Below are 26,115 nucleotides of genomic sequence, written 5' to 3' on the forward strand. Positions count from 1 at the left end.
GTAGACTACCACAAAGCGTCCAATGAAAGCACGTAAAACCTCATTCATTAATCTCATGAAAGTGCTAGGTGCATTAGTCAAACCAAAAGGCATAACTAACCACTCATATAATCCAAACTTAGTTTTAAATGCCGTTTTCCATTCATCTCCCAATTTCATGCGAATTTGATGGTATCCACTACGCAAATCAACTTTAGAGAAAATAATAGAGCCACTTAATTCATCAAGCATATCATCTAGCCTAGGAATAGGATGACGATAACGAATAGTAATATTATGAATGCCTCTACAATCAACACACATACGCGATGTACCATCCTTTTTCGGCACTAGAATAATAGGCACAGCACAAGGACTAAGAGATTCACGTATATAACCTTTGTCGAGTAGCTCTTGTACTTGACGCATAATCTCCTTCGTCTCCTCTGGATTGGTACGGTATGGTGCACGGTTTGGTAGCGATGCACCGGGAATTAAATCAATCTGATGCTCAATCCCTCTAATAGGTGGTAATCCCGGTGGCACGTCTTGTGGAAAGACGTCAGCGAACTCCTGCAAAATGTTAATGACAGTAGGAGGCAAAGAGGATGGCATGTCCTCAAATGAAAATAATACCTCTTTGCAGACGAAAGCATAGCAAACAGATGTAGTGATATCCAAATCAGTAATATCGGATTTAGTGGCAAGTAAACAACCACTTTTCAGTTTTATTTCAGAGGCAACACTAGATGATGATATATTAGGCTTATTGTGTTGCTCAAATTCTTTTGCTACAATCTGATTTTCACTCTTATGTAGGTCTTGTTTTGCTTTACTAGCTCTAGCAATGTCATCTTTCATAATATGTTCATGAGACATAGGAAGCAAAGTTATATTTTGATCCTTATGAACAAGAGTATACTGATTTGTTCTACCATGGTGTACAGAATTTTTATCAAATTGCCATGGTCTACCAAGTAAAACGGAGCATGCTTGCATGGGTACCACATCACAATCAACAAAATCAGAATATGTAGCAATGCTAAAATGCACACGAACAGTACGTGTTACCTTAACCTTGCCACTGTTGTTGAACCACTGGATATAATAAGGATGAGGATGTGGTCTGGTGGTGAGAGATAGCTTCTCCACCATCTCCATGCTAGCTAAGTTGTTGCAACTCCCTCCATCGATGATTACGCGAACAGAACGTTCCTTTACCACTCCCTTAGTATGGAACAAGTTGTGCCTCTGATTTTGTTCAACCTGTGTTACCTGCACACTTAAAACACGTTGAGCAACTAAGCTTTCATACCTGTCAGCGTAGTCAGCAGCCATGTATTGTGTCTCTTGTGCAGTATCATCTACACCCCGTTCTTCACTTGCAATAAGAGCCAGAGTCTCCTCGTCATAATCACTAGCGGAGTCATATCCACCATCCTCAGTAATAATCATCACACGCTTGGATGGACACTCTCTCGCATAATGACCTCCACCCTTGCAACGACGACAGATAACCTCATGTGTTTGCCCTGTAGATGCAGTGGATGAAGAAGAACTCTGTGCGGGCCCAGAAGGTGTACTCTTGGCGAACGATGGTGTAGGGGCCTGTTTCCTGGCATCTCTGGTGGAATTGGCGGCTGAAACAGGTGGTGCGGATGCAGGAGGACGTGTTGAAGTAGACGTGGTTCGTGGCGTCCATGAGGGAGTGCGACCTGCAGAAAAGTTAGTTCTTGCCAAAGCCTGTCGATCCTGCACTTCACGTTCAGCTTTGCAAGCAAGATGGAATAAACGAGTGATAGTGTTATAATCCTTATATTCTAGAATAGTCTGAATATCTCTATTTAGTCCACCCATAAAACGTGCAAGCATAGCTTCATTGTCCTCAACAATACCACATCTAATCATGCCAGTTTGTAATTCCTGATAATATTCTTCTACAGACTTTTTTCCTTGTCTTAAACGCTGCAAGTTTTGAAGTAAGTCTCGTTGATAATATGGTGGAACCCAACGAGTACGCATAGCAGTTTTCAAAGCAGCCCAAGTAGCTGGAATATTAGCATGATGTATTCGACAATATTCAGACCACCAAACACAAGCAAAACTAGTGAAAGAACAAACAGCAGCAGCCACACGTCTATCTTCAGGAAATTGCAAGCATGTAAAACGTTGTTCTGTTTCTAACTCCCAAGTAAGATATAGATCAGGAACATAGCGACCATCAAAACTAGGAATATTCAATTTAACTTTAGGGAGATGGTCGTGATCCCGTACCTGAGGGTGTGGTGCATCCCTACCGTTGCGGTTGTATCCATGTGGACGACCGGCGGCTTGTCGTGGTGGTGGTTGTTGTTCCCCGTGCTGAACTGGAGCATGCTCTCCCTCAGCATCGTAATCACCATCGTAATCATCATCATAATCATCATGCTGCTCAGCCATAGAAACCTCAGCAGCAGCAGCAGCAGCACCAGCACCAGCACCAGCAGCAGCAGTTGGAGGATCAAGACCAATAAAAGGCTGCACGTGGCCGAGAGGCACGCGTCCCGGTCGTCGCCGTTGTTGTGGTTGAAGGGGAACAGAAGCTATAGCTGGTGGTGGTAATCTGGCAAGCACCTCATTGAACTTGGCATTCATCTTGGTGTCGAATTTCTGCTCCATACCGTCCAGCTTTTCCATGGCCTCTCCAAAGGTTGTTAGGAAACCCTGTACCTGCTGAGACATCATTTGCTGAAATTTATCATAAAGCTCCTGGTTGGTCAGGTTCTCCCAGTCGATCTCCTCGTCGTGTGATCCTGGCATGGTTAGCAGCAATAGGAACACAGCAAAATATGACCCTACAGACTACTAGGAAGTGGTGGGGGTGTGTCACAAATCTGTCAAGCAAATCTCAATTTCTTACAAATTCTTACCCAGCAGCAGGTGGCGATCGGCAACCGGTGTAGTCAAAACTCTCGAAGGTTGGATATAGCGATTGCCAGGTGGTGTCAAACACACGATGGAGATGTATGTGGAGCTGGGAAGGCTTATAATATGGTAGCAAGAAGGGTCAGCTATAATCAGTTCAGAGATGCAAAATTGAAAAGACGCTCAACGACGGTACCGTGCTGGTCCTAGGCTAGATCGTACTAGAGACGCGAGCCTAGAACACCAACGAAGTCACGACGACACGTACTAATCAAGGGAAGAGCCACTCTGATTTTTTCTTTTTTTTCTTTTTTTTTTTTCAGGAAATCACTATAATGGCGAGTGGCTCAAAACTCTTCCCAAGGACTAAAAACAGGATAGGGACGAAATTTTTTGTGGACACTTTTTTTTTTTTTTTAGCGGTGCGGGGCTGCGGCGGCCAAAAAAAATGCGAAAAAATCACTATGATGGCGAGGGTCTCAAAACTCTTTAAAAAACCTAACAAAACGATAGGGAAAAAAAAATTCACCCCTCGAAATTTTGGCCTAAAAAGCGCTCTGGAAAGCGTGCCAGACTCTTTTTTTTTTCGAAACCTACTCAGGTAAGGAAACGCGAAATCGAAATCAAATAGATCTCGAAATTAACCTAAACCGAAACAGACTAGGATGGTAATGGATATATGGTGGTGGTATATGGCAGCAAGGATAATGGTGGCGTGGTGGTGGTATATGATGAAATACGATGCGGTGACGGCGTGACAAACTATGAACAGAACTCGAAACTCTAAAGAACTAGACACTAAGACCAGCAACTCGACACGACGATGTAACCGCAAATTCAACTAAGCAAACTACTGAAAAGATTATGCAAAGGCTCAGATTGGTTCGGATATGATGATCTAAGCCTAATATTTTTTTTTGGCTGTTTCGTGGACGATAGGTATGAAGAACAGATCCGATCTAAAGATGAAAAACTGGTAGAATCTCACCGAGCAACCTGAAAATCTGATACCACTTGATAGAGGCGAAGTTGTCCCTGTCTTTCGATGAGATCGTGGATATCGTTTAGATGGAGTAGACTTTGACGATCCGACTACGAACGTGTGAGGACGTCGCGCCTTAGCAATCGCTAAACCAACTCCGAGAGGTTATTGATCACGCCGGAGCACGATCAACCTGACCACGAGGGTCTGTTTCCTGCACGCAAACGAAGAACAAGCAAGAAACCAAGATTGCAATCAGGATATTGCGAATATAAGAGAAAAGCTTTATTGATGAAGGTGGGGTTCTGTGACGTCTTTGTCTGGTCGTAGAACACAAACGAAGAACGCGAAGTTGCAGCTATGGCGAACTTGAAATCTAAACAAAACCCAAGTCTAAACGGTACCCTAAGGGCTGTATATATGAGGGAAAAGAGAGGCAATTTCGTAACCCTTGGGGAAGGGTTCCGAAAACAGCCCTAGTCTCGGTTTCCCCACACATACGGACTCTAAAAATAGCCTATATTATGGTATTTCGAAATTACATGGACCTGGCCCAAAAATAAGGTGGCGCAACACCTATAATAGCCTATGGACGAAATTAATAAAGTGGGGTCTTGAATATTTCGTCCAAAGTCTTCATGCTCTCCTTATGGTGGCTTTAAAGTGCGGAAATCACCAAGGGAAGCTCCATTGTTCTCTCCCGCGCGTGCCCCTTGTTTGCCATGCTTCATCCCGCTCCAACGGATATCCTTCTTGTCCATGCTAGGTCCTTCATTCATGAGAACAACAAAAGTATCTAACTTAGACAGCATCATATGTTCATGAACATTAGAAGTATTCCCAATAAACGAAAGTACCTGGTAATTCAATTGGCGTGCACGAGCTCTAGTAACTGGTCCAGTATGTATAGCAGCTGGTGCTGTGGGTGTAGCAATGGTATTGATGTCCTCATCATCCTCCCCTTCTTGAACTGAAGTCGTCCTCGACGGAAGCTCATCTTCCTCACCCAAATATGGCTTCAAATCTGCAATGTTAAAAGTGGGACTAACCCCAAAATCTGCAGGCAGCTCAAGTCGATATGCGTTATCATTTATTTTTTCTAACACTTTGAAAGGACCACCAGCACGCGGCATTAGCTTTGACTTACGCAAATCCGGAAACCTATCCTTACGCAAATGCAACCAAACAAGATCTCCAGGTGCAAAGACAACATGTTTTCTACCCTTATCTCCAGCAAGTTTATATCTAGCATTCATGCGCTCAATGTTTTCCTTAGTTAACTCATGCATCTTCAATATCAATTCAGCACATTCTTTAGCATCAAAATTAACCTTCTCCGAAGATGGAATAGGTAACAAATCAATAGGTGCACGAGGTAGGAAACCATACACAATTTCAAAAGGGCACATCTTTGTAGTAGAATGCAGCGAACGATTATAAGCAAATTCAATATGAGGCAAGCATTCTTCCCACAGTTTTAGATTGTTCTTCAAAACAGCCCTAAGCATAGTAGACAAAGATCTATTGACTACTTCAGTTTGTCCATCAGTTTGGGGGTGACATGTAGTACTAAAAAGCAATTTTGTCCCCAACTTAGCCCATAAACATCGCCAAAAGTGGCTAAGAAATTTGAGCATGAATATTGTATCAGGGTCTTGCTTAATGCGAGACGGCTACTCATTTAAGTCAGAGAATAATGGTTGCTCTATTTATATGAGTGATATGTTTTATGGTCATGCTCCGCTGGTGAATGCTTTATTCTTGATGAATCTCGATCGTGATGTTACACATATTCATAGTGTGAGTACCAAAAGATGTAAAGTTGATAATGATAGTCCCACATACTTGTGGCACTGCCGCCTTGGTCATATCGGTGTTAAGCGCATGAAGAAGCTCCATACTGATGGACTATTAGAGTCTCTTGACTTTGAATCATTTGACACATGCGAACCGTGCCTCATGGGCAAGATGACTAAGACTCCATTCTCAGGAATAATGGAGAGAGCAACCGACTTATTGGAAATAATACATACTGATGTGTGTGGTCCAATGAACGTTGAAGCTCGCGGTGGCTATCGTTATGTTCTCACTCTCACCGATGATTTAAGTAGGTATGGGTATATCTACTTGATGAAGCTCAAATCTGAGACATTTCAAAAGTTCAAGGAATTTCAGAGTGAGGTCGAGAATCAACGTGACAGAAAAATTAAGCGTCTACGATCTGATCGTGGAGGAGAATATTTGAGTCACGAGTTTGGCACACACCTAAGGAAGTGTGGAATCGTTTCACAACTGACGTCGCCTGGCACACCGCAACGCAACGGAGTGTCTGAACATCGTAATCGCACTTTATTAGATATGGTACGATCGATGATGTCTCTTACCGACTTACCGCTATCATTTTCAGGATACGCATTAGAAACTGCAGCATTCACTTTAAATAGGGCACCGTCTAAATCCGTTGAGACGACATCGTATGAACTATGGTTTGGCAAGAAACCTAAGTTGTCATTTCTTAAAGTTTGGGGCTGCGATGCTTATGTGAAGAAACTTCAACCAGAAAATCTCGAACCCAAAACGGAGAAATGCGTATTCATAGGATACCCTAAGGAAACTATTGGGTATACCTTCTATCTTAGATCCGAAGGTAAAACCTTTGTTGCCAAGAACGGATCCTTTCTAGAGAAAGAGTTTCTCTCGAAAGAAGTAAGTGGGAGGAAAGTAGAACTTGATGAGGTAATTACACCCCCTCTCGAACAGGAAAGTAGCGCAGCGTGGGAAATTGTTCTTCTGGCGCCTGCACCAACTGAAGAGGAAGTTAATGATAATGATCATGAAGCTTCGGATCAAGTTACTACTGAATCGCGAAGGTCCACAAGGGCACGCTCCGGATCAGAGTGGTACGGCAACCCTGTGATGGAAATCATGTTGTTAGACAACGGTGAACCTTCGAACTATGAAGAAGCAATGGCGGGCCTGGATTCCAACAAATGGCTTGAAGCTATGAAATCCGAGATAGGATCCATGTATGAGAACAAAGTATGGACTTTGGTGGACTTGCCTGATGACCGGCGAGCCATAGAAAATAAATGGATCTTCAACAAGAAGACTGATGCAAACAGTAATGTAACCGTTTATAAAGCCCGACTTGTTGCAAAGGGTTTTCGAAAAATTCAAGGAATTGACTACGAAGAGACTTTCTCTCCCGCGGCGAAGCTAAAATCAGTTCGAATCATGTTAGCAATTGCCACCTTTTATGATTATGAAATTTGGCAAATGGACGTCAAAATAGTGTTCCTTAACGGGAACCTTAAGGAAGAGTTGTATATGATGCAACCAGAAGGTTTTGTCGACCCTAAGGGTGCTAACAAAGTGTGCAAGCTCCAGCGCTCCATCTATGGGCTGGTGCAAGCATCTCGGAGTTGGAACATTCGCTTTAATGAGGTGATTAAAGCGTTTGGGTTCATACAGGTTTACGGGGAAGCATGTCTGTACAAGAAAGCGAGTGGGAGCTCTGTAGCTTTCCTCATACTGTATGTGGATGACATATTATTGATGGGGAATAATATAGAGATGTTGGAGAGCATAAAGGCCTATTTGAACAAGAGTTTTTCAATGAAGGACCTTGGAGAAGCTGCATACATATTAGGCATCAAGATCTATAGAGATAGATCGAGACGCCTCATAGGTCTTTCGCAAAGTACACACCTTGACAAGATATTGAAGAAGTTCAATATGGAAAACTCAAAGAAAGGGTTCTTGCCAGTTTTGCAAGGTATGAGATTGAGTAAGACTCAGTCACCGACCACGGCAGCAGATAGAGAGAAGATGAGTACTGTCCCCTACGCTTTAGCTGTAGGCTCTCTAATGTACGCCATGCTGTGTACCAGACCTGATATAAACCTTGCCATAAGTTTGGTAGGGAGGTACCAAAGTGATCTCGGTATGGAACACTCGACAGCGGTCAAGAATATCCTTAAGTACCTGAAGAGGACTACGGAGATGTTTCTCGTTTATGGAGGTGACGAAGAGCTCGTCGTAAAGGGTTACGTCGACGCTAGCTTTGACACAGATCCGGATGACTCTAAGTCACAGACCGGATACGTATATGTTTTGAATGGCGGGGCAGTGAGCTGGTGCAGCAGCAAGCAAGAAGTCGTGGCAGCATCTACATGTGAAGCGGAGTACATAGCTACTTCAGAAGCAGCTCATGAAGGAATTTGGATGAAGGAGCTCATCACCGACCTTGGAGTGGTTCCAAGCGCGTCGGGTCCAATGACACTCTTCTGTGATAACACTGGGGCCATTGCCATACCCAAGGAGCCCAGGTTTCACCGTAAGACGAAGCACATCAAACACCGCTACAACTCCATGCAGGACCATGTCCATAGTGGAGTAATAGAGATTTGTAAAGTACATACGGATCTGAATGTTGCAGACCCTTGACTAAACCTCTTCCACGAGCAAAACATGATCAACACCATAATGGTATGGGTGTTCGATACATCACAATGTAACTAGATTATTGACTCTAGTGTAAGTGGGAGACTGTTGGAAATATGCCCTAGAGGCAATAATAAAATGGTTATTATCATATTTCCTTGTTCATGATAATCGTCTATTGTTCATGCTATAATTGTATTAACAGGAAACAGTAATACATGTGTGAATAAATAGATCACAATGTGTCCCTAGAAAGCCTCTTGCTGGCTAGTTCGTTAGTCAATAGATGATCATGGTTTCCTGGTCATGGGCATTAGATGTCATTGATAACGGGATGACATCATTGGGAGAATGATGTGATGGACAAGACCCAATCCTAAGCATAGCACTAGATCGTATTGTTCGTATGCTAAAGATTTTCTAATGTCAAGTGTCTTTTCCATCGACCGTGAGATTGTGCAACTCCCAGATACTGTAAGAGTGCTTTGGGTGTATCAAACATCACAACGTAACTGGGTGACTATAAAGGTGCACTACGGGTACCTCTGAAAGTGTCTGTTGGGTTGCTACGGATCGAGATCGGGATTTGTCACTCAGCGTGACGGAGAGGTATCTCTGGGCCCACTCGGTAGAACATCATCATGAGCTCAATGTGACTAAGGAGTTAGTCACACGATGAGGTGCTACGGAACGAGTAAAGAGACTTACCGATAACGAGATTGAACAAGGTATAGGTATACCGACGATCGAATCTCGGGCAAGTTCTATACCGACAGACAAAGGGAATTGTATACGGGATTGATTGAATCCTTGACATCGTGGTTCATCCGATGAAATCATCGTGGAGCAAGTGGGAGCCACCATGGGTATCCAGACCCCGCTGATGGTTATTGGCCGGAGAGGTGTCTCGGTCATGTCTGCGTGTCTCCCGAACCCATAGGGTCTACACACTTAAGGTTCGATGACGCTAGGGTTATATGGAATTGTTATACGAGGTTACCGAAAGTTGTTCGGAGTCCCGGATGAGATCCCGGATGTCACGAGGAGCTCCGTAATGGTCCGGATGTAAAGATTGATATATAGGATGGATGGTTTTGGACACCGGAAATGTTCCGGGCGTCACCGGTAGTGTACCGAGACTACCGGGACCACCGGAGATGGTCCCGGGGGTCCACCAGGAGGGGCCACCAGCCCCAAGAGGTAGCATGGGCCAAAAGAGGGAGGGCAACCAGCCCAAAGTGGGTTGGTGTGCCTCCCACAAGGAGGCCCAAGGCACATGACGTGGAGAGGGGGGAAACCCTAGGCGCTGGTGGGCCTAAGTGTTGGGGAACGTCGCAAGGGAAACAAAAAATTTCCTACGCGCACGAAGACCTATCATGGTGATGTCCATCTACGAGAGGGGATGAGTGATCTACGTACCCTTGTAGATCGTACAGCAGAAGCGTTTAGAGAACGCGGTTGATGTAGTGGAACGTCCTCACGTCCCTCGATCCGCCCCGCGAACAATCCCGCGATCAGTCCCACGATCGAGTACCGAACGGACGGCACCTCCGCGTTCAGCACACGTACAGCTCGACGATGATCTCGGCCTTCTTGATCCAGCAAGAGAGATGGAGAGGTAGAAGAGTTCTCCGGCAGCGTGACGGCGCTCCGGAGGTTGGTGATGATCTTGTCTCAGCAGGGCTCCGCCCGAGCTCCGCAGAAACGCGATCTAGAGGAAAAACTATGGAGGTATGTGGTCGGGCAGCCGTGAGAAAGTCGTCTCAAATCAGCCCTAATTGCTCCATATATATAGGAGGAGGGAGGGGGGCCTTGCCTTGGGGTCCAAGGGACCCTCAAGGGGTCGGCCGAGCCAAGGGGGGGAGGACTCCCCCCCCCCCAAACCGAGTAGGACTTGGTTTGGTGGGAGGAGTCCCCCTCCCTTCCCACTTCCTCCCTCTTTTTTTTCTTTTCCTTTGATTTCTTATTCTTGGCGCATAGGCCCCCTTGGGGCTGTCCCACCAGCCCACTAAGGGATGGTGTGTCTCCCCAAAGCCTATGGGCTTCCCCGGGGTGGGTTGCCCCCCCCCCCCCCCCCAGTGAACTCCCGGAACCCATTCGTCATTCCCGGTACATTCCCGGTAACTCCGAAAACCTTCCGGTAATCAAATGAGGTCATCCTATATATCAATCTTCGTTTCCGGACCATTCCGGAAACCCTCGTGACGTCCGTGATCTCATCCGGGACTCCGAACAACATTCGGTAACCAACCATATAACTCAAATACGCATAAAACAACGTCGAACCTTAAGTGTGCAGACCCTGCGGGTTCGAGAACTATGTAGACATGACCCGAGAGACTCCTCGGTCAATATCCAATAGCGGGACCTGGATGCCCATATTGGATCCTACATATTCCACGAAGATCTTATCGTTTGAACCTCAGTGTCAAGGATTCGTATAATCCCGTATGTCATTCCCTTTGTCCTTCGGTATGTTACTTGCCCGAGATTCGATCGTCAGTATCCGCATACCTATTTCAATCTCGTTTACTGGCAAGTCTCTTTACTCGTTCCGTAATACAAGATCCCGCAACTTACACTAAGTTACATTGCTTGCAAGGCTTGTGTGTGATGTTGTATTACCGAGTGGGCCCCGAGATACCTCTCCGTCATACGGAGTGACAAATCCCAGTCTTGATCCATACTAACTCAACTAACACCTTCGGAGATACCTGTAGAGCATCTTTATAGTCACTCAGTTATGTTGCGACGTTTGATACACATAAAGCATTCCTCCGGTGTCAGTGAGTTATAAGATCTCATGGTCATAGGAATAAATACTTGACACGCAGAAAACAGTAGCAACAAAATGACACGATCAACATGCTACGTCTATTAGTTTGGGTCTAGTCCATCACGTGATTCTCCCAATGACGTGATCCAGTTATCAAGCAACAACACCTTGTTCATAATCAGAAGACACTAACTATCATCGATCAACTGGCTAGCCAACTAGAGGCATGCTAGGGACGGTGTTTTGTCTATGTATCCACACATGTAAATGAGTCTTCATTCAATACAATTATAGCATGGATAATAAACTATTATCTTGATATAGGAATTATAATAATAACTATACATTTATTATTGCCTCTAGGGCATAATTCCAACAGTCTCCCACTTGCACTAGAGTCAATAATCTAGCCCTCACATCACCATGTGAATTACATTGTAATAAATCTAACACCCATACAGTTCTGGTGTCGATCATGTTTTGGCCGTGGAAGAGGTTTAGTCAGCGGGTCTGCTACATTCAGATCCGTGTGCACTTTGCATATATTTACGTCCTCCTCCTCGACGTAGTCGCGGATGAGGTTAAAGCGTCGTTTGATGTGTCTGGTCTTCTTGTGAAACCTTGGTTCCTTTGCTAAGGCAATGGCACCAGTGTTGTCACAGAACAAGGTTATTGGATCCAGTGCACTTGGCACCACTCCAAGATCCGTCATGAACTGCTTCATCCAGACACCCTCCTTAGCCGCCTCCGAGGCAGCCATGTACTCTGCTTCACATGTAGAATCTGCTATGACGCTTTGCTTGGAACTGCACCAGCTTACTGCACCCCCATTAAGAATAAATACGTATCCGGTTTGCGACTTAGAGTCGTCCAGATCTGTGTCAAAGCTTGCATCGACGTAACCTTTTACGGCGAGCTCTTCGTCAACTCCATATACGAGAAACATCTCCTTAGTCCTTTTCAGGTACTTCAGGATATTCTTGACCGCTGTCCAGTGATCCACTCCTGGATTACTCTGGAACCTACCTGCCATACTTATGGCCAGGCTAACATCCGGTCTAGTGCACAGCATCGCATACATGATAGAACCTATGGTTGAAGCATAGGGGACGGAGCGCATATGCTCTCTATCTTCATCAGTTGCTGGGCACTGAGTCTTACTCAATCTCGTACCTTGTAGAACTGGCAAGAACCCTTTCTTGGACTGTTCCATTTTGAACCTTTTCAAAACATTATCAAGGTATGTGCTTTGTGAAAGTCCTATCAGGCATTTTGATCTATCCCTATAGATCTTAATGCCTAGTATGTAAGCAGCTTCTCCTAGGTCCTTCATAGAGAAACTTTTATTCAAGTAACCTTTTATGCTCTCCAAAAGCTCTACGTTGTTTCCAATCAGTAATATGTCATCCACATATAATATTAGAAACGCCACAGAGCTCCCACTCACTTTCTTGTAAATACAAGATTCTCCAACCACTTGTATAAACCCAAATGCTTTGATCACCTCATCAAAGCGTTTGTTCCAACTCCGAGATGCTTGCACCAGTCCATAAATGGATCGCTGGAGCTTGCACACCTTGTCAGCATTTTTAGGATCGACAAAACCTTCGGGTTGCATCATATACAACTCTTCCTTAAGGAAACCGTTAAGGAACGCCATTTTGACATCCATCTGCCAGATTTCATAATCGAAAAATGCAGCTATTGCTAACATGATTCTGACGGACTTAAGCATCGCTACGGGTGAGAAGGTCTCATCGTAGTCAACTCCGGGAACTTGTGAAAAACCCTTTGCCACAAGTCGAGCTTTATAAACGGTCACATTACCGTCAGCGTCCGTCTTCTTCTTAAAGATCCATTTGTTCTGAATAGCCCTGCGGCCCTCAGGCAGTATCTCCAAAGTCCACACTTTGTTCTCATACATGGATCCTATCTCGGATTTCATGGCTTCTAGCCATTTATTGGAATCTGGGCCCACCATTGCTTCTTCATAATTTGCAGGTTCATTGTTGTCTAACAACATGATTGATAAGACGGGATTACCGTACCACTCTGGAGCAGCGCGTGATCTCGTCGACCTGCGTGGTTCAACAGAAACTTGAACTGGAATTTCATGATCATCATCATTAACTTCCTCCTCAACCGGCGTCGCAACGACAGAGGTTTCCCCTTGCCCTGCGCCACCATCCAGAGGGATGAGAGGTTCGACAACCTCGTCAAGTTCTATCTTCCTCCCACTCAATTCTCTCGAGAGAAACTCCTTCTCGAGAAAAGTTCCGTTCTTAGCAACAAACACTTTGCCCTCGGATTTCAGATAGAAGGAGTACCCAACTGTCTCTTTTGGGTAACCTATGAAGACGCATTTTTCCGCTTTGGGTTCCAGCTTTTCAGGCTGAAGCTTTTTGACATAAGCATCACATCCCCAAACTTTAAGAAACGACAACTTTGGCCTTTTGCCATACCACAGTTCGTATGGTGTCGTCTCAACGGATTTTGATGGTGCCCTATTTAAAGTGAATGCAGTTGTTTCTAATGCATAACCCCAAAATGATAACGGCAAATCAGTAAGAGACATCATAGATCGCACCATCTCTAACAAAGTACGATTACGACGTTCGGACACACCATTACGCTGAGGTGTTCCAGGCGGGGTTAACTGCGAAACAATTCCGCATTGTCTTAAGTGAGCACCAAACTCGAAACTCAGATATTCACCCCCACGATCAGACCGTAGGAACATGATCTTCTTGTTACGATGATTTTCCACTTCACTCTGAAATTGCTTGAACTTTTCAAATGTTTCAGACTTGCGCTTCATCAAGTAGACATAACCATATCTACTTAAATCGTCAGTGAAGGTGAGGAAATAACGATATCCGCCGCGTGCCTCTACGCTCATTGGACCACACACATCGGTATGTATGATTTCCAACAAGTCACTTGCACGCTCCATTGTTCCGGAGAACGGAGTTTTAGTCATCTTGCCCATGAGGCATGGTTCGCACGTGTCAAGTGAATCAAAGTCAAGTGACTCCAAAAGTCCATCAGCATGGAGTTTCTTCATGCGCTTTACACCAGTATGACCCAAGCGGCAGTGCCACAAAAATATGGCGCTATCATTGTTTACTCTAATTCTTTTGGTCTCAATGTTATGTATATGCGTATCGCTATCAAGATTCAATATGAACAATCCTCTCACATTCGGTGCATGACCATAAAAGATGTTACTCACAGAAATAGAACAACCATTATTCTCAGACTTAAAAGAGTAACCGTCTCGCAATAAACAAGATCCAGATATAATGTTCATGCTCAACGCAGGCACTAAATAACAATGATTTAAGTTCATCACTAATCCCGATGGTAGCTGAAGTGACACTGTGCCGACGGCGATTGCATCAACCTTGGAACCATTTCCTACGCGCATCGTCACTTCGTCTTTCGCCAGCCTTCGTCTATTCCGCAGCTCCTGTTTCGAGTTGCAAATGTGAGCAACAGAACCGGTATCGAATACCCAGGCACTACTACGAGAGCCGGTTAAGTACACATCAATAACATGTATATCAAATATACCTGATTTTTCTTTGCCCGCCTTCTTATCTGCCAGATACTTGGGGCAATTGCGCTTCCAGTGACCCATACCCTTGCAATAGAAGCACTCTGTTTCAGGCTTAGGTCCAGCCTTGGGTTTCTTCGACGGATTGGCAACAGGCTTGCCGCTCTTCTTCGAATTGCCCTTCTTGCCTTTGTCGTTTCTCTTTAAACTAGTGGTCTTGCTCACCATCAACACTTGATGCTCTTTACGGAGTTCAGACTCTGCGACTTTCAGCATCGCAAACAACTCGCCGGGAGACTTGTTCATCCCTTGCATGTTGTAGTTCAACACAAAGCCTTTATAGCTTGGCGGCAGTGATTGAAGGATTCTGTCAGTGATAGCCTCTTGCGGGAGTTCAATCCCCAGTTCAGCTAGACGGTTTGAGTACCCAGACATTTTGAGCACATGTTCACTGACAGACGAGTTTTCCTCCATCTTGCAAGCATAGAATTTATCGGAGGTCTCATACCTCTTGATCCGGGCGTTCTTCTGAAAGACAAACTTCAACTCCTGGAACATCTCAAATGCTCCATGACGCTCAAAGCGACGTTGAAGTCCCGGTTCTAAGCCATACAAGACTGCACATTAAACTATTGAGTAGTCCTCCTTACGCGCTAACCAAGCGTTCTTAACATCCTGATCAGCCGTAGTGGGTGGTTCATCTCCTAGCGCAGCATTAAGGACATAATCCTTCTTCCCAGCTTGTAAGATTAGCTTAAGATTACAAGCCCAGTCTACAAAGTTGCTTCCATCATCTTTCAACTTAGCTTTCTCTAGGAACGTATTAAAATTCAGGATGACACTTGCGTGAGCCATGATCTACAACACAAATATATTCAAAGTGGACTTAGACTACGTTCAAGATAATTAGAGTTCAACTTAATCAAATTATATGCTAAACTCCCACTCAAAAAGTACATCTCTCTAGTCATTTGAGTGGTTCATGATCCACTTACACTATCCCAAGTCCGATCATCACGTGAGTTGAGTATAGTTTCAGTGGTAAGCATCCCTATGCTAATCATATCAACTATATGATTCATGATCGACCTTTCGGTCTCATGTGTTCCGAGGCCATGTCTGCACATGCTAGGCTCGTCAAGCTTAACCCGAGTGTTCCGCGTGCGCAACTGTTTTGCACCCGTTGTATGTGAACGTTGAGTCTATCACACCCGATCATCACGTGGTGTCTCGAAATGACGAACTGTAGCAACGGTGCACAGTCGGGGAGAACACAATTTCGTCTTGAAATTTTAGTGAGAGATCACCTCATAATGTTACCGTCGTTCTAAGCAAAATAAGGTGCATAAAAGGATTAACATCACATGCAATTCATAAGTGACATGATATGGCCATCATCACGTGCTTCTTGATCTCCATCACCAAAACACCGGCACGATCTTCTTGTCACCGGCGCCACACCATGATCATCCATCAACTTGTTGCCATCGGGGTTGTCGTGCTACTTATGCTATTACTACTAAAGCTACATCCTAGCAAAATAGTAAACGCATCTGCAAGCACAAACGTTAGTATAAAGACAACCCTATGGCTCCTGCCGGTTGCCGTACCATCGACGTGCAAGTCGATATTTCTATTACAACATGATCATCTCATACATCCAATATATCACATCACATCGTTGGCCATATCACATCACAATCATACCGTGCAAAAACAAGTTAGACGTCCTCTAATTTTGTTGTTGCATGTTTTACGTAGTGACCAAGGGTATCTAGTAGGATCGCATCTTACTTACGCAAACACCACAACGGAGATATATGAGTTGCTATTTAACCTCATCCAAGGACCTCCTCGGTCAAATCCGATTCAACTAAAGTTGGAGAAACCGTCACTTGCCAGTCATCTTTGAGCAAAGGGGGTTACTCGTAACGATGAAACCAGTCTCTCGTAAGCGTACGAGTAATGTCGGTCCAAGCCGCTTCAATCCAACAATACCGCGGAATCAAGAAAAGACTAAGGAGGGCAGCAAAACGCACATCACCGCCCACAAAAACTTTTGTGTTCTACTCGAGAAGACATCTACGCATGAACCTAGCTCATGATGCCACTGTTGAGGAACGTCGCAAGGGAAACAAAAAATTTCCTACGCGCACGAAGACCTATCATGGTGATGTCCATCTACGAGAGGGGATGAGTGATCTACGTACCCTTGTAGATCGTACAGCAGAAGCGTTTAGAGAATGCAATTGATGTAGTGGAACGTCCTCACGTCCCTCGATCCGCCCCGCGAACAATCCCGCGATCAGTCCCACGATCTAGTACCGAACGGACGGCACCTCCGCGTTCAGCACACGTACAGCTCGACGATGATCTCGGCCTTCTTGATCCAGCAAGAGAGACGGAGAGGTAGAATAGTTCTCCGGCAGCGTGACGGTGCTCCGGAGGTTGGTGATGATCTTGTCTCAGCAGGGCTCCGCCCGAGCTCCGCAGAAACGCGATCTAGAGGAAAAACTATGGAGGTATGTGGTCGGGCAGCCGTGAGAAAGTCGTCTCAAATCAGCCCTAATTGCTCCATATATATAGGAGGAGGGAGGGGGGCCTTGCCTTGGGGTCCAAGGGACCCTCAAGGGGTCGGTCGAGCCAAGGGGGAGTCCCCCTCCCTTCCCACTTCCTCCCTCTTTTTTTTTCTTTTCCTTTGATTTCTTATTCTTGGCACATCGGCCCCCTTGGGGCTGTCCCACCAGCCCACTAAGGGCTGGTGTGTCTCCCCAAAGCCTATGGGCTTCCCCGGGGTGGGTTGCCCCCCCCCCTCCCCCCCGCGGTGAACTCCCGGAACCCATTCGTCATTCCCGGTACATTCCCGGTAACTCCGAAAACCTTCCGGTAATCAAATGAGGTCATCCTATATATCAATCTTCGTTTCCGGATCATTCCGGAAACCCTCGTGACGTCCGTGATCTCATCTGGGACTCCGAACAACATTCGGTAACCAACCATATAACTCAAATACGCATAAAACAACGTCGAACCTTAAGTGTGCAGACCCTGCGGGTTCGAGAACTGTGTAGACATGACCCGAGAGACTCCTCGGTCAATATGCAATAGCGGGACCTGGATGCCCATATTGGATCCTACATATTCCACGAAGATCTTATCGTTTGAACCTCAGTGTCAAGGATTCGTATAATCCCGTATGGCATTCCCTTTGTCCTTCGGTATGTTACTTGCCCGAGATTGGATCGTCAGTATCCGCATACCTATTTCAATCTCGTTTACCGGCAAGTCTCTTTACTCGTTCCGTAATACAAGATCCCGCAACTTACACTAAGTTACATTGCTTGCAAGGCTTGTGTGTGATGTTGTATTACCGAGTGGGCCCCGAGATACCTCTCCGTCATACGGAGTGACAAATCCCAGTCTTGATCCATACTAACTCAACTAACACCTTCGGAGATACCTGTAGAGCATATTTATAGTCACCCAGTTACGTTGCGACGTTTGATACACACAAAGCATTCCTCCGGTGTCAGTGAGTTATATGATCTCATGGTCATAGGAATAAATACTTGACACGCAGAAAACAGTAGCAACAAAATGACACGATCAACATGCTACGTCTATTAGTTTGGGTCTAGTCCATCACGTGATTCTCCCAATGACGTGATCCAGTTATCAAGCAACAACACCTTGTTCATAATCAGAAGACACTGACTATCATCGATCAACTGGCTAGCCAACTAGAGGCATGCTAGGGACGGTGTTTTGTCTATGTATCCACACATGTAAATGAGTCTTCATTCAATACAATTATAGCATGGATAATAAACTATTATCTTGATACAGGAATTATAATAATAACTATACATTTATTATTGCCTCTAGGGCATAATTCCAACACTAAGGCCCACCTAGGGGTGCGCCACCCCCTCCCTGTGCCCTGGTCGCCGCACCTCCCATCTGGGGGGGCTGCAGCACCACCTAGGGTGGGAACCCTAGGGGTGGCACCCCCCCTCCCCTCCTCCTATATATAGTGGGGGTTTTGTGGCTTTTTCACACACAGTTTTCCCTTTCCCTCGGCGCAGCCCTACCCCCCTTCTTCCTCCTCTCCCACGGTGCTTGGCAAAGCCCTGCCGGGAGACCTCTTCTCTCCATCGACACCACGCCATCGTGATGTCGGAGATCTTCCCCAACCTCTCCTTCCTCCTTGTTGGATCGAGGTGCGGGAGACGTCATCGGGCTGCACGTGTGTTGAACGCGGAGGTGCCGTGGTTCGGCACTAGATCGGAATCACACCGCGATCTGAATCTCCACGAGTACGACTCCACCAACCGCGTTCTAGCAACGCTTCCGCTTAGCGATCTTCAAAGGTATGAAGATGCACTCATCCCTCTCTCGTTGCTGGTCTCTCCATAGGAAGATCTGAATATGTGTAGGAATTGTTTTGAATTTATGCTACGTTACCCATCAGGGGGCATGTGATTTTGTCAACCTATAAGACATATAATTCCATCCAATTAATTGTAGAGTAACAACAGCATTTCATAATCGCAGGTGGTAGAAATGGACGATGAAGCACCACATGAGATAAACATATTAGCTAAGGAGCCAAACATGGTCGCGATGAAGTATAGTAGCTACACTATAAATGGGATAGACTTTCATACACAATCATATGATGAGGGCCGGTTGTTTCAGAGTAGTGGAGTAGCTCTTGTTGCACAAACTACATCCTTTGCAGAAGGAAAATGTGACAATATTAGTGTAAGAAACAAGACCTATTATGGCATTATAAAAGAAATTCTTGAGTTGAACTATCAACATGAAGGGAAAGTAGTGTTGTTCAAATGTGACTGGGTTGATAATCGTGTCGAAAATGAATGGGTACAAACTGATCAGTTTGGAATCACTTCTGTGAATTTCAAGCATTTGTTCAATACCGGTGAGAAAATATCAGATGAGCCCTTCATATTAGCCACACAAGCAACTCAAGTTTACTATGTTGAAGATCCCATTGATGTTGAGTGGTGTACTGTTGTTTTGCTATCATTACATGACATAGAAGAATCTCAAGATGATATTGGTAATGTCTTACGTGTGATGTTGCCGGATCCATGTACTACTGTACGTGTGAGTGTTGCGGATGGATGCATTGGTTCTGCTAGGACAGGTATAGATGGATTAGTTCTTAAAGCAAGTGATGTTGAAAAAAAGTAAGTGTTGTGTACAAACCTCTAATGTTTTGTAGCGATGTACTCATATAGTGTGTCTTTTGCACGAGGGAAAATGGCAAGCACAAACGGAAAATCTAAAGATGGTGGGGTCACATAGGAACAATTGAAGGCGGTAGAGTATGAACTACAAAGAAGTAAGAGCATTGAAGAAAATGATAAATGACTAGCAGCAGCACGGGCAGTAAGAGGTTCTATGCAGGAAGATATGGAAGCAAACCAAGCCCCCCCCCAACAAATAAATAAAAGAAAGGTATGTAGTTGTCATCACATTCATGTTCTACCTGAAGGAAGCAAATGTAGATTGCAATACTAACCTATATATCTATGCAGGCACCCTCCATCGCACGTGTAACCGCGAATGAAGGACGTGTTTTGAGGTCTAGGATATCAAAAGATCAAGATCGTGTAGATCATGAGCATCAGCCTTCCAAAGGTACTTGTAGTGGGTTATACTTATTCGTATTGTAGGCTAATGTCACTTGCTCGAATTGTTGTATGACTATGTTAATTTCTTGCATGAAGAGATTACTCGTGAGCTTGATGAAGGTAGTCAAAACAAAGGTGGAAGAAAAATTACCCGAAAGGCTAACATATATGCGAGGCTGAATCAACCCAAAATCCATATTCCACTTAATGTGAATGGCCAGCCTGTTGGGCGAGATGCAACTGAATTTACCAATTTCATTGGTACTTTGGTGAGGAAGCATATACCACCTGTAGAGTTAGATTGGAGAGATGTTGATGTAGACAAAAAGCTATTAGTGTGGGAGACCTTGAAGGTGTAAATGGGCATAATCTATAACTTACACACTCTTTTTTTAATGTCGTCTAACTCAGTGTCCCGCTTTCTCTCATTTTAATAGGCATTTTATGATCTGAACTCAACCGCTTTGAACTTTGTTATCAACACTTCACACATAAAGTGGAAGGATTAGAAGTCAGATTTAAAGAGGAACAAGTTTGATGCTCCGCTCAGTGATGCGCAACTTATGAAAAGACGTGACAGTGGAATTAGTGAAGCTGATTAGAAGACCCTTATTACTTATTGGAGATCTTTGGCATTTGAAGTACGTCATCCTTCTAGCACATTATGTTCTAGACATGGATAAAGAAATATGCAAGTAATGATTCTCAAAGCAATATGTGTGATAAAACAGTTTGCTTGTAGTCTCGTAGTGCTATCGCCAAAAAGAATCATGCCAATGGAGTACCTCATACATCTGGTAGCAAGAGTCATGCATGTGTTGCCGATGAAATGGTAAAAATAATTACCCAATTAAAAATGATACGCCACTGTGTTTGAGTGACTAATGCATAGTGAAATAAATAAATGGTTGCAGGCTGTCAAACTTGGGCATGATCCTCAAAGAGATGAAGTTTATATCGAAACACATACATGCAAGAAAGGGGAAAGGAAAGGGAGTTATGTGCCGCACGCAGCAGAAACTATTGTAAGTATATTTTGCCGTGCTTTTTCAGTGTTACTCATAAATTGTACAAATATAATTTACATAGCAAGTAAATATCATTTTGCAGAAAGAACTCATAGAGAAAGCTCAAAAACACCCGAAATGGAAAGAAAAAAAATTAAATAAGGTGATCTGTTTGCACGTGTATGTAGAATGGAGGAGTCGAGGGGTCGTGTTCGTGTGTTAGGTCTAGGGCCAACACCTCAAGATTTGGGTACACCATGTACACGGGGTAAATTGAGCACAAGAGTTCTAGTTGCAATGGAAGGGCGCCGAGAAGCTCAAAATCGCTTTAACATGCTAGAGGGGCATGTGCTACAAATGCAGGAACCGATGAACCGAATGGAATTGATGTTAGCTTCACAAGGAGGGCATAATCTGGAAACTCCTAACTCGCAGCACGGTTCCAATTCTCGACAAGTAATGAACTATTTCCACATCTTTTCATTGCATCAAGAATCCATCTTGCATGCACTAACTCTATTTATGTTTGATAGAACTCAAGAGCTTAAGCTGATGATGATAACGATGGTGAAGAAGATGATGAACGGGATGATGAAGAGCCCTTTGTTCATAGAAGAGTTGTTGCAAAGCCCCCTGCAAGAAGCTCATCAGCCTATGAAGATGAAAGCCTTGTAATCTTCTCATCCTTACCTATATGTTAAAATTTTATTTTGTTTTCATGCTTCTAAAATAATCATTGATTCAGATTGGTACGGATGTTCTTCTATATGCATGGACTGGTCCTGAAACTCCTGTTGCTAAGGCAACAATTATCTCAGTTGACCCAGACGCTATTGTGGGCGGAGAGCCCCTTGGACCAGGAACTTATGAGGTTCTTGTCAATGTTGCGCTTGGAAGGGATGCTACTTTGCCTTTTGAAGATGGCGGCTTAAAAATTATCTTTGATGCTGTAACAAGGTCCATTGCATGGCCATCTAGCAAGGTAATCGCTAACAATGTGTGTTTCGTCTACTTATCTTGAATTGTTTGATGTGATACTGACTCATGGTCATTTTGCTAGATGAAACCCTACAAACCAGGGGCATCTTCCTCGTCCCGCCCCTAAGGTATATTTGATTAATGAGCTAGTATTTACTTTTTCCGAAATGAACATAACCAGACTCTTGTATCTTCTTATTCATCATGATAGTTGTTATCTAGCTCTGCACATTGAGCAGTAACAATCAATGTTGTTCTATCTTCTCTTATTTCAATGTCTACCTAGTTCATTGCCACTTCTTAAATGGTGATGGTATAAAAAAATGGTTGTTCTCTTCATCTAAAGTTTGGCTAAGTTAACGTACAGTGCATAGCTGGCTGGCACAATTTTGTAGTTGCTCTCGAGCACCAACCAAACTAGTCTGTAGTGCTCTCCACAGTAAATAGTACCATGTCTTGTGAATTAAAACTAGGAGTCTGGACATGCTAAATTTTTTGCCTTATGTCCAGATGATGGAAATACAACTTAATTATGTTGCCTTATGTTGCTCCCAGTACACCTCTATATTGCTCATATTTCCTGAAATATACTTCATGGTCGCGTTGCATCTATGCTTTATACAATTATTATTTTTGCCATTGTCTCTCAATGCATGCTCACCATGACATTTTTATCCTTTGTAGGAAAGACATACAAAAGGAGCAGGAAGGAACCAAGAAGATGTTAGTTTGCATCAGCTAGAGATTTTCTGTCATGGAGCAAAAATAATGCGTCTTTTAGGTCTCATTTTGTGCACGTGGGTATTTTGTGTAATTGAGCAACAATGAATATCGGACATGCATCTATCATTCTGTAAACCTGTTGGGTGATTCGGTCTTTGAACCATAAATGTTTCCTTTACTTGTGAGTAGTAATGAGATATGCAAGCTATTGTAACTTGACTTGTAATGAGATATGCAACTTGATTTGACATTGTATTGTAAGGAAGATGTGAAAACAAGGGTACGTGGGTATTAAACATTGCTCAGCTAAGAAAAATGGTGTCAAATTGTTGGTCGGTAAAAACTCTGTTGTCAAATGGTCGGTCAAGAAAGCTTCGACACCAACATTAGCAGAAAATCGGTCGGCAAAGGCTGTACTGCCAAATGGTCGGTCGGGAAAGCTTCAACACCAACATCAGCTGAAAATCGGTTGGGAAAGATTTTGCCGTCAAACAGTCGGTCGGGAAATATTCGACGGAAACCCCAACCGCAAGTTGGTCGGGAAAGAGCCCTTCCTGTGCCATCGGAAAGTCGATCGGCAATGCTCTTTACAGGCATCAAACAATCGGTCGGGAAAAGACTATCCCATCTGGACGTACCCCAACAAACGGATTCGATCGGCAATACTCTTTCCCGACTGACTGTATGTTGGCAAAGGTTGTTTTTTCGACCAACCTGTTTGTTGGAAACGCAGTGTCGTGGTGTACTGAACTGCGTAGTGCCCCCTCCGCCGAAGCTCGAGCCCATGGAGCCGCGGAAGGTCTACCAGTGGACTGGCGTCGTCAGGGAGTTTGTCAGCGCACCGCCCATCTGGCTGGGAGCGACACCGCAGCAGGAGCAAGCCTACCTCGAGCACTGGAGGACAAGCACTTGGGGACGGAGCGCGCTGAAGGTCTTCGGCTGATGGAGCTGGAGAAGGAACGACGGGAGTTCGAGGAGGAGGAGCGTGTCCGTGCTGCTGCGCTGCCACCGCCACCAGCACAGCCCGCGCCGGCGAGGCAAACGACGGAGGTGCAGGCAGCTGCGCTCTGGAACACGACGTACCCCTGGGCCGGCCCTCCGCCTATGTTGGTCGACCTCATTGGCCCCGACGACGACGACGTCTAGGGCTACCTCGTAGTTTTAAGTTTTTTCTATTTTTAATTGTGTAATGCTGACGCGTGGACTCTCCTCGGCCTTCGTGACCGGCTTTTAATGTTTAATTATATCTGTTTTTTTATTTTCACAAATACTTTATATATATTTTTCACACGTCGGTAAAAATGGATCAGACCAGCGTTGGACGCATGCGTCCACCCAAACGACGAAGCAAACATTGTTGTCTTCTGGGTCAACCCAAACGGACAAAAGACGGATAAAATGACCGTTCGTTTGGGTCGGCCGATTAGACTTGCTCTTACAATGCAAGACGTTCACCCACAACAACCCAAGAAAAAATCCACAGGGCGATCGGCGGCAGATGGTACGGTACATGCGAGTACAAGGCTAGGCCGACATTCTCTATAAACTACACATTTCTCCCCTCCCGTTCGTGACGTACGTCCCTTCTACCATCGTACACTTCAAGCATTCGGAGATTGGTTTTCCTCTTCCTCCTCACCATCGCCATCCTCGCAACAAGTTGCAAGTCACCTCCTTCCTCCCGCCTCCGCCATATATACCTCCACGCCTCCTCCTCGCCCTTCTCATCTCCTCATCAACAAGACAAAAGACTCCCTCTCTCGTCCCTCCAAAGAAAACCAGCTCCCCATCCCTGCTCCTCCGAGCTCTACATCGCGGCCTGCGCGCACGCTAATGGGGGAGCACGCGTACGACCACAGCAGCGGCAGCAGTAGCGGCATGAGCCCGTCGACGCCGCCGGTGCAGCAGCAGCAGCAGCGCAGAGGCTCCTCGCGCCACGCGATGGTGCCCAGGGCCGCCACGACGCGGCCGGCCATAAGGATCATCCACATCATCGCGCCGGAGATCATCAAGACCGACGTCGACAACTTCCGGGACCTCGTGCAGCGCCTCACCGGGAGGCACCACCACCAGCCGGCTGACGCCACGGCGGACGACGACGACAACAGCAAGGCGGTGACGGTGGACGTGGCGCCCACGCCGCCCTCGCCGGTAGAGGAGAAACCGCAGCCGCAGAAGAAGAGACCGGCACCAGTGGCGGCGCTGGCCGACGATTTCTTGGTGCAACAGGAGAACAGGAGGAGGAAGAAGATCAAGTGCGAGGTGGTGAAGGTGGAGGAAGGAGGGTTCGGCTATGGCGGCGGCGACCTCGACTTCAGCGGGCTGTGGGTGGATCTCAACCCCGGGGGATTCCTGAGCTTCTTGGAGGAGGACGTCTTCCAGGGGATGCTGGCTCCTGACTTGCTGCAGCAGCCTCTAGGGGCGCCGCCGAGGATGGATTTGGTTGGTGAAATGTGCGCCTCCTACCTGGCTTAGTTAGCTGTTCTTGTGATCTTTTTGATGCTTTTGTGAGGATTTTTTGCGCTTTGGTTGAGAGAAATGGGTTCTTTTCTCTCTTCCATTTCTCTAGATGAACATAATTACAGTGATCTTGGAAGAACTTGCACCCATGGCTGCAAATACTAGTGATTATGTAAGCTTCCCTGGTGGGATGATGATCAATGATCATTCAAGAATGATCAGTTTGATTGCCTACATTTGTTTTCGGCCTCGATCAGAAATGTAAATAATTGGTCTGTCTTGAAAGTGCCATGCGGAGAAAAACCAGAACAGTGATGGTCCGAAAACTCCCTCGATCCCATTGTAGTTCTATTTTCAAATTGTAGGTGCACTTGCACTTGATCATCATTCCAAGTACCCTTGATTTTGAAAGGAAAACCATACTCAAACTAAACAATATTTTCCTATTTTTGCACAAGATATGGAGACCCATGATTCCATCAATTCAGCAGCTGCACCAGACAAAGGATGATATGACAAGTGGTGCCTGTTTTTCTGTTTACTAATTGCAAAATGATGTGGACAACCAGGTGTGTGTATGTGACTATGAAAAGCTGCGTATTACCTTGATGGGAATAATTCTATTTTTATACCATCATTCTTCTAGG

At 45.1% G+C, this 26,115-nt stretch overlaps 1 protein-coding gene across 1 annotated transcript; it reads left to right on the forward strand.

The window, feature by feature from the left end:
- The first annotated feature begins 24,597 nt into the window (after window positions 1-24,597).
- Window positions 24,598-25,759, forward strand: LOC123410165. The gene has a single exon (XM_045103061.1). The coding sequence runs from the start codon at window positions 24,842-24,844 to the stop codon at window positions 25,481-25,483; it is 642 nt and encodes a 213-aa protein (XP_044958996.1). The 5' UTR covers window positions 24,598-24,841; the 3' UTR covers window positions 25,484-25,759.
- Window positions 25,760-26,115: the final 356 nt, after the last annotated feature.

The sequence above is a fragment of the Hordeum vulgare genome, chromosome 7H (genome assembly GCF_904849725.1).
Source record: "Hordeum vulgare subsp. vulgare chromosome 7H, MorexV3_pseudomolecules_assembly, whole genome shotgun sequence".
NCBI lineage: Eukaryota > Viridiplantae > Streptophyta > Magnoliopsida > Poales > Poaceae > Hordeum > Hordeum vulgare.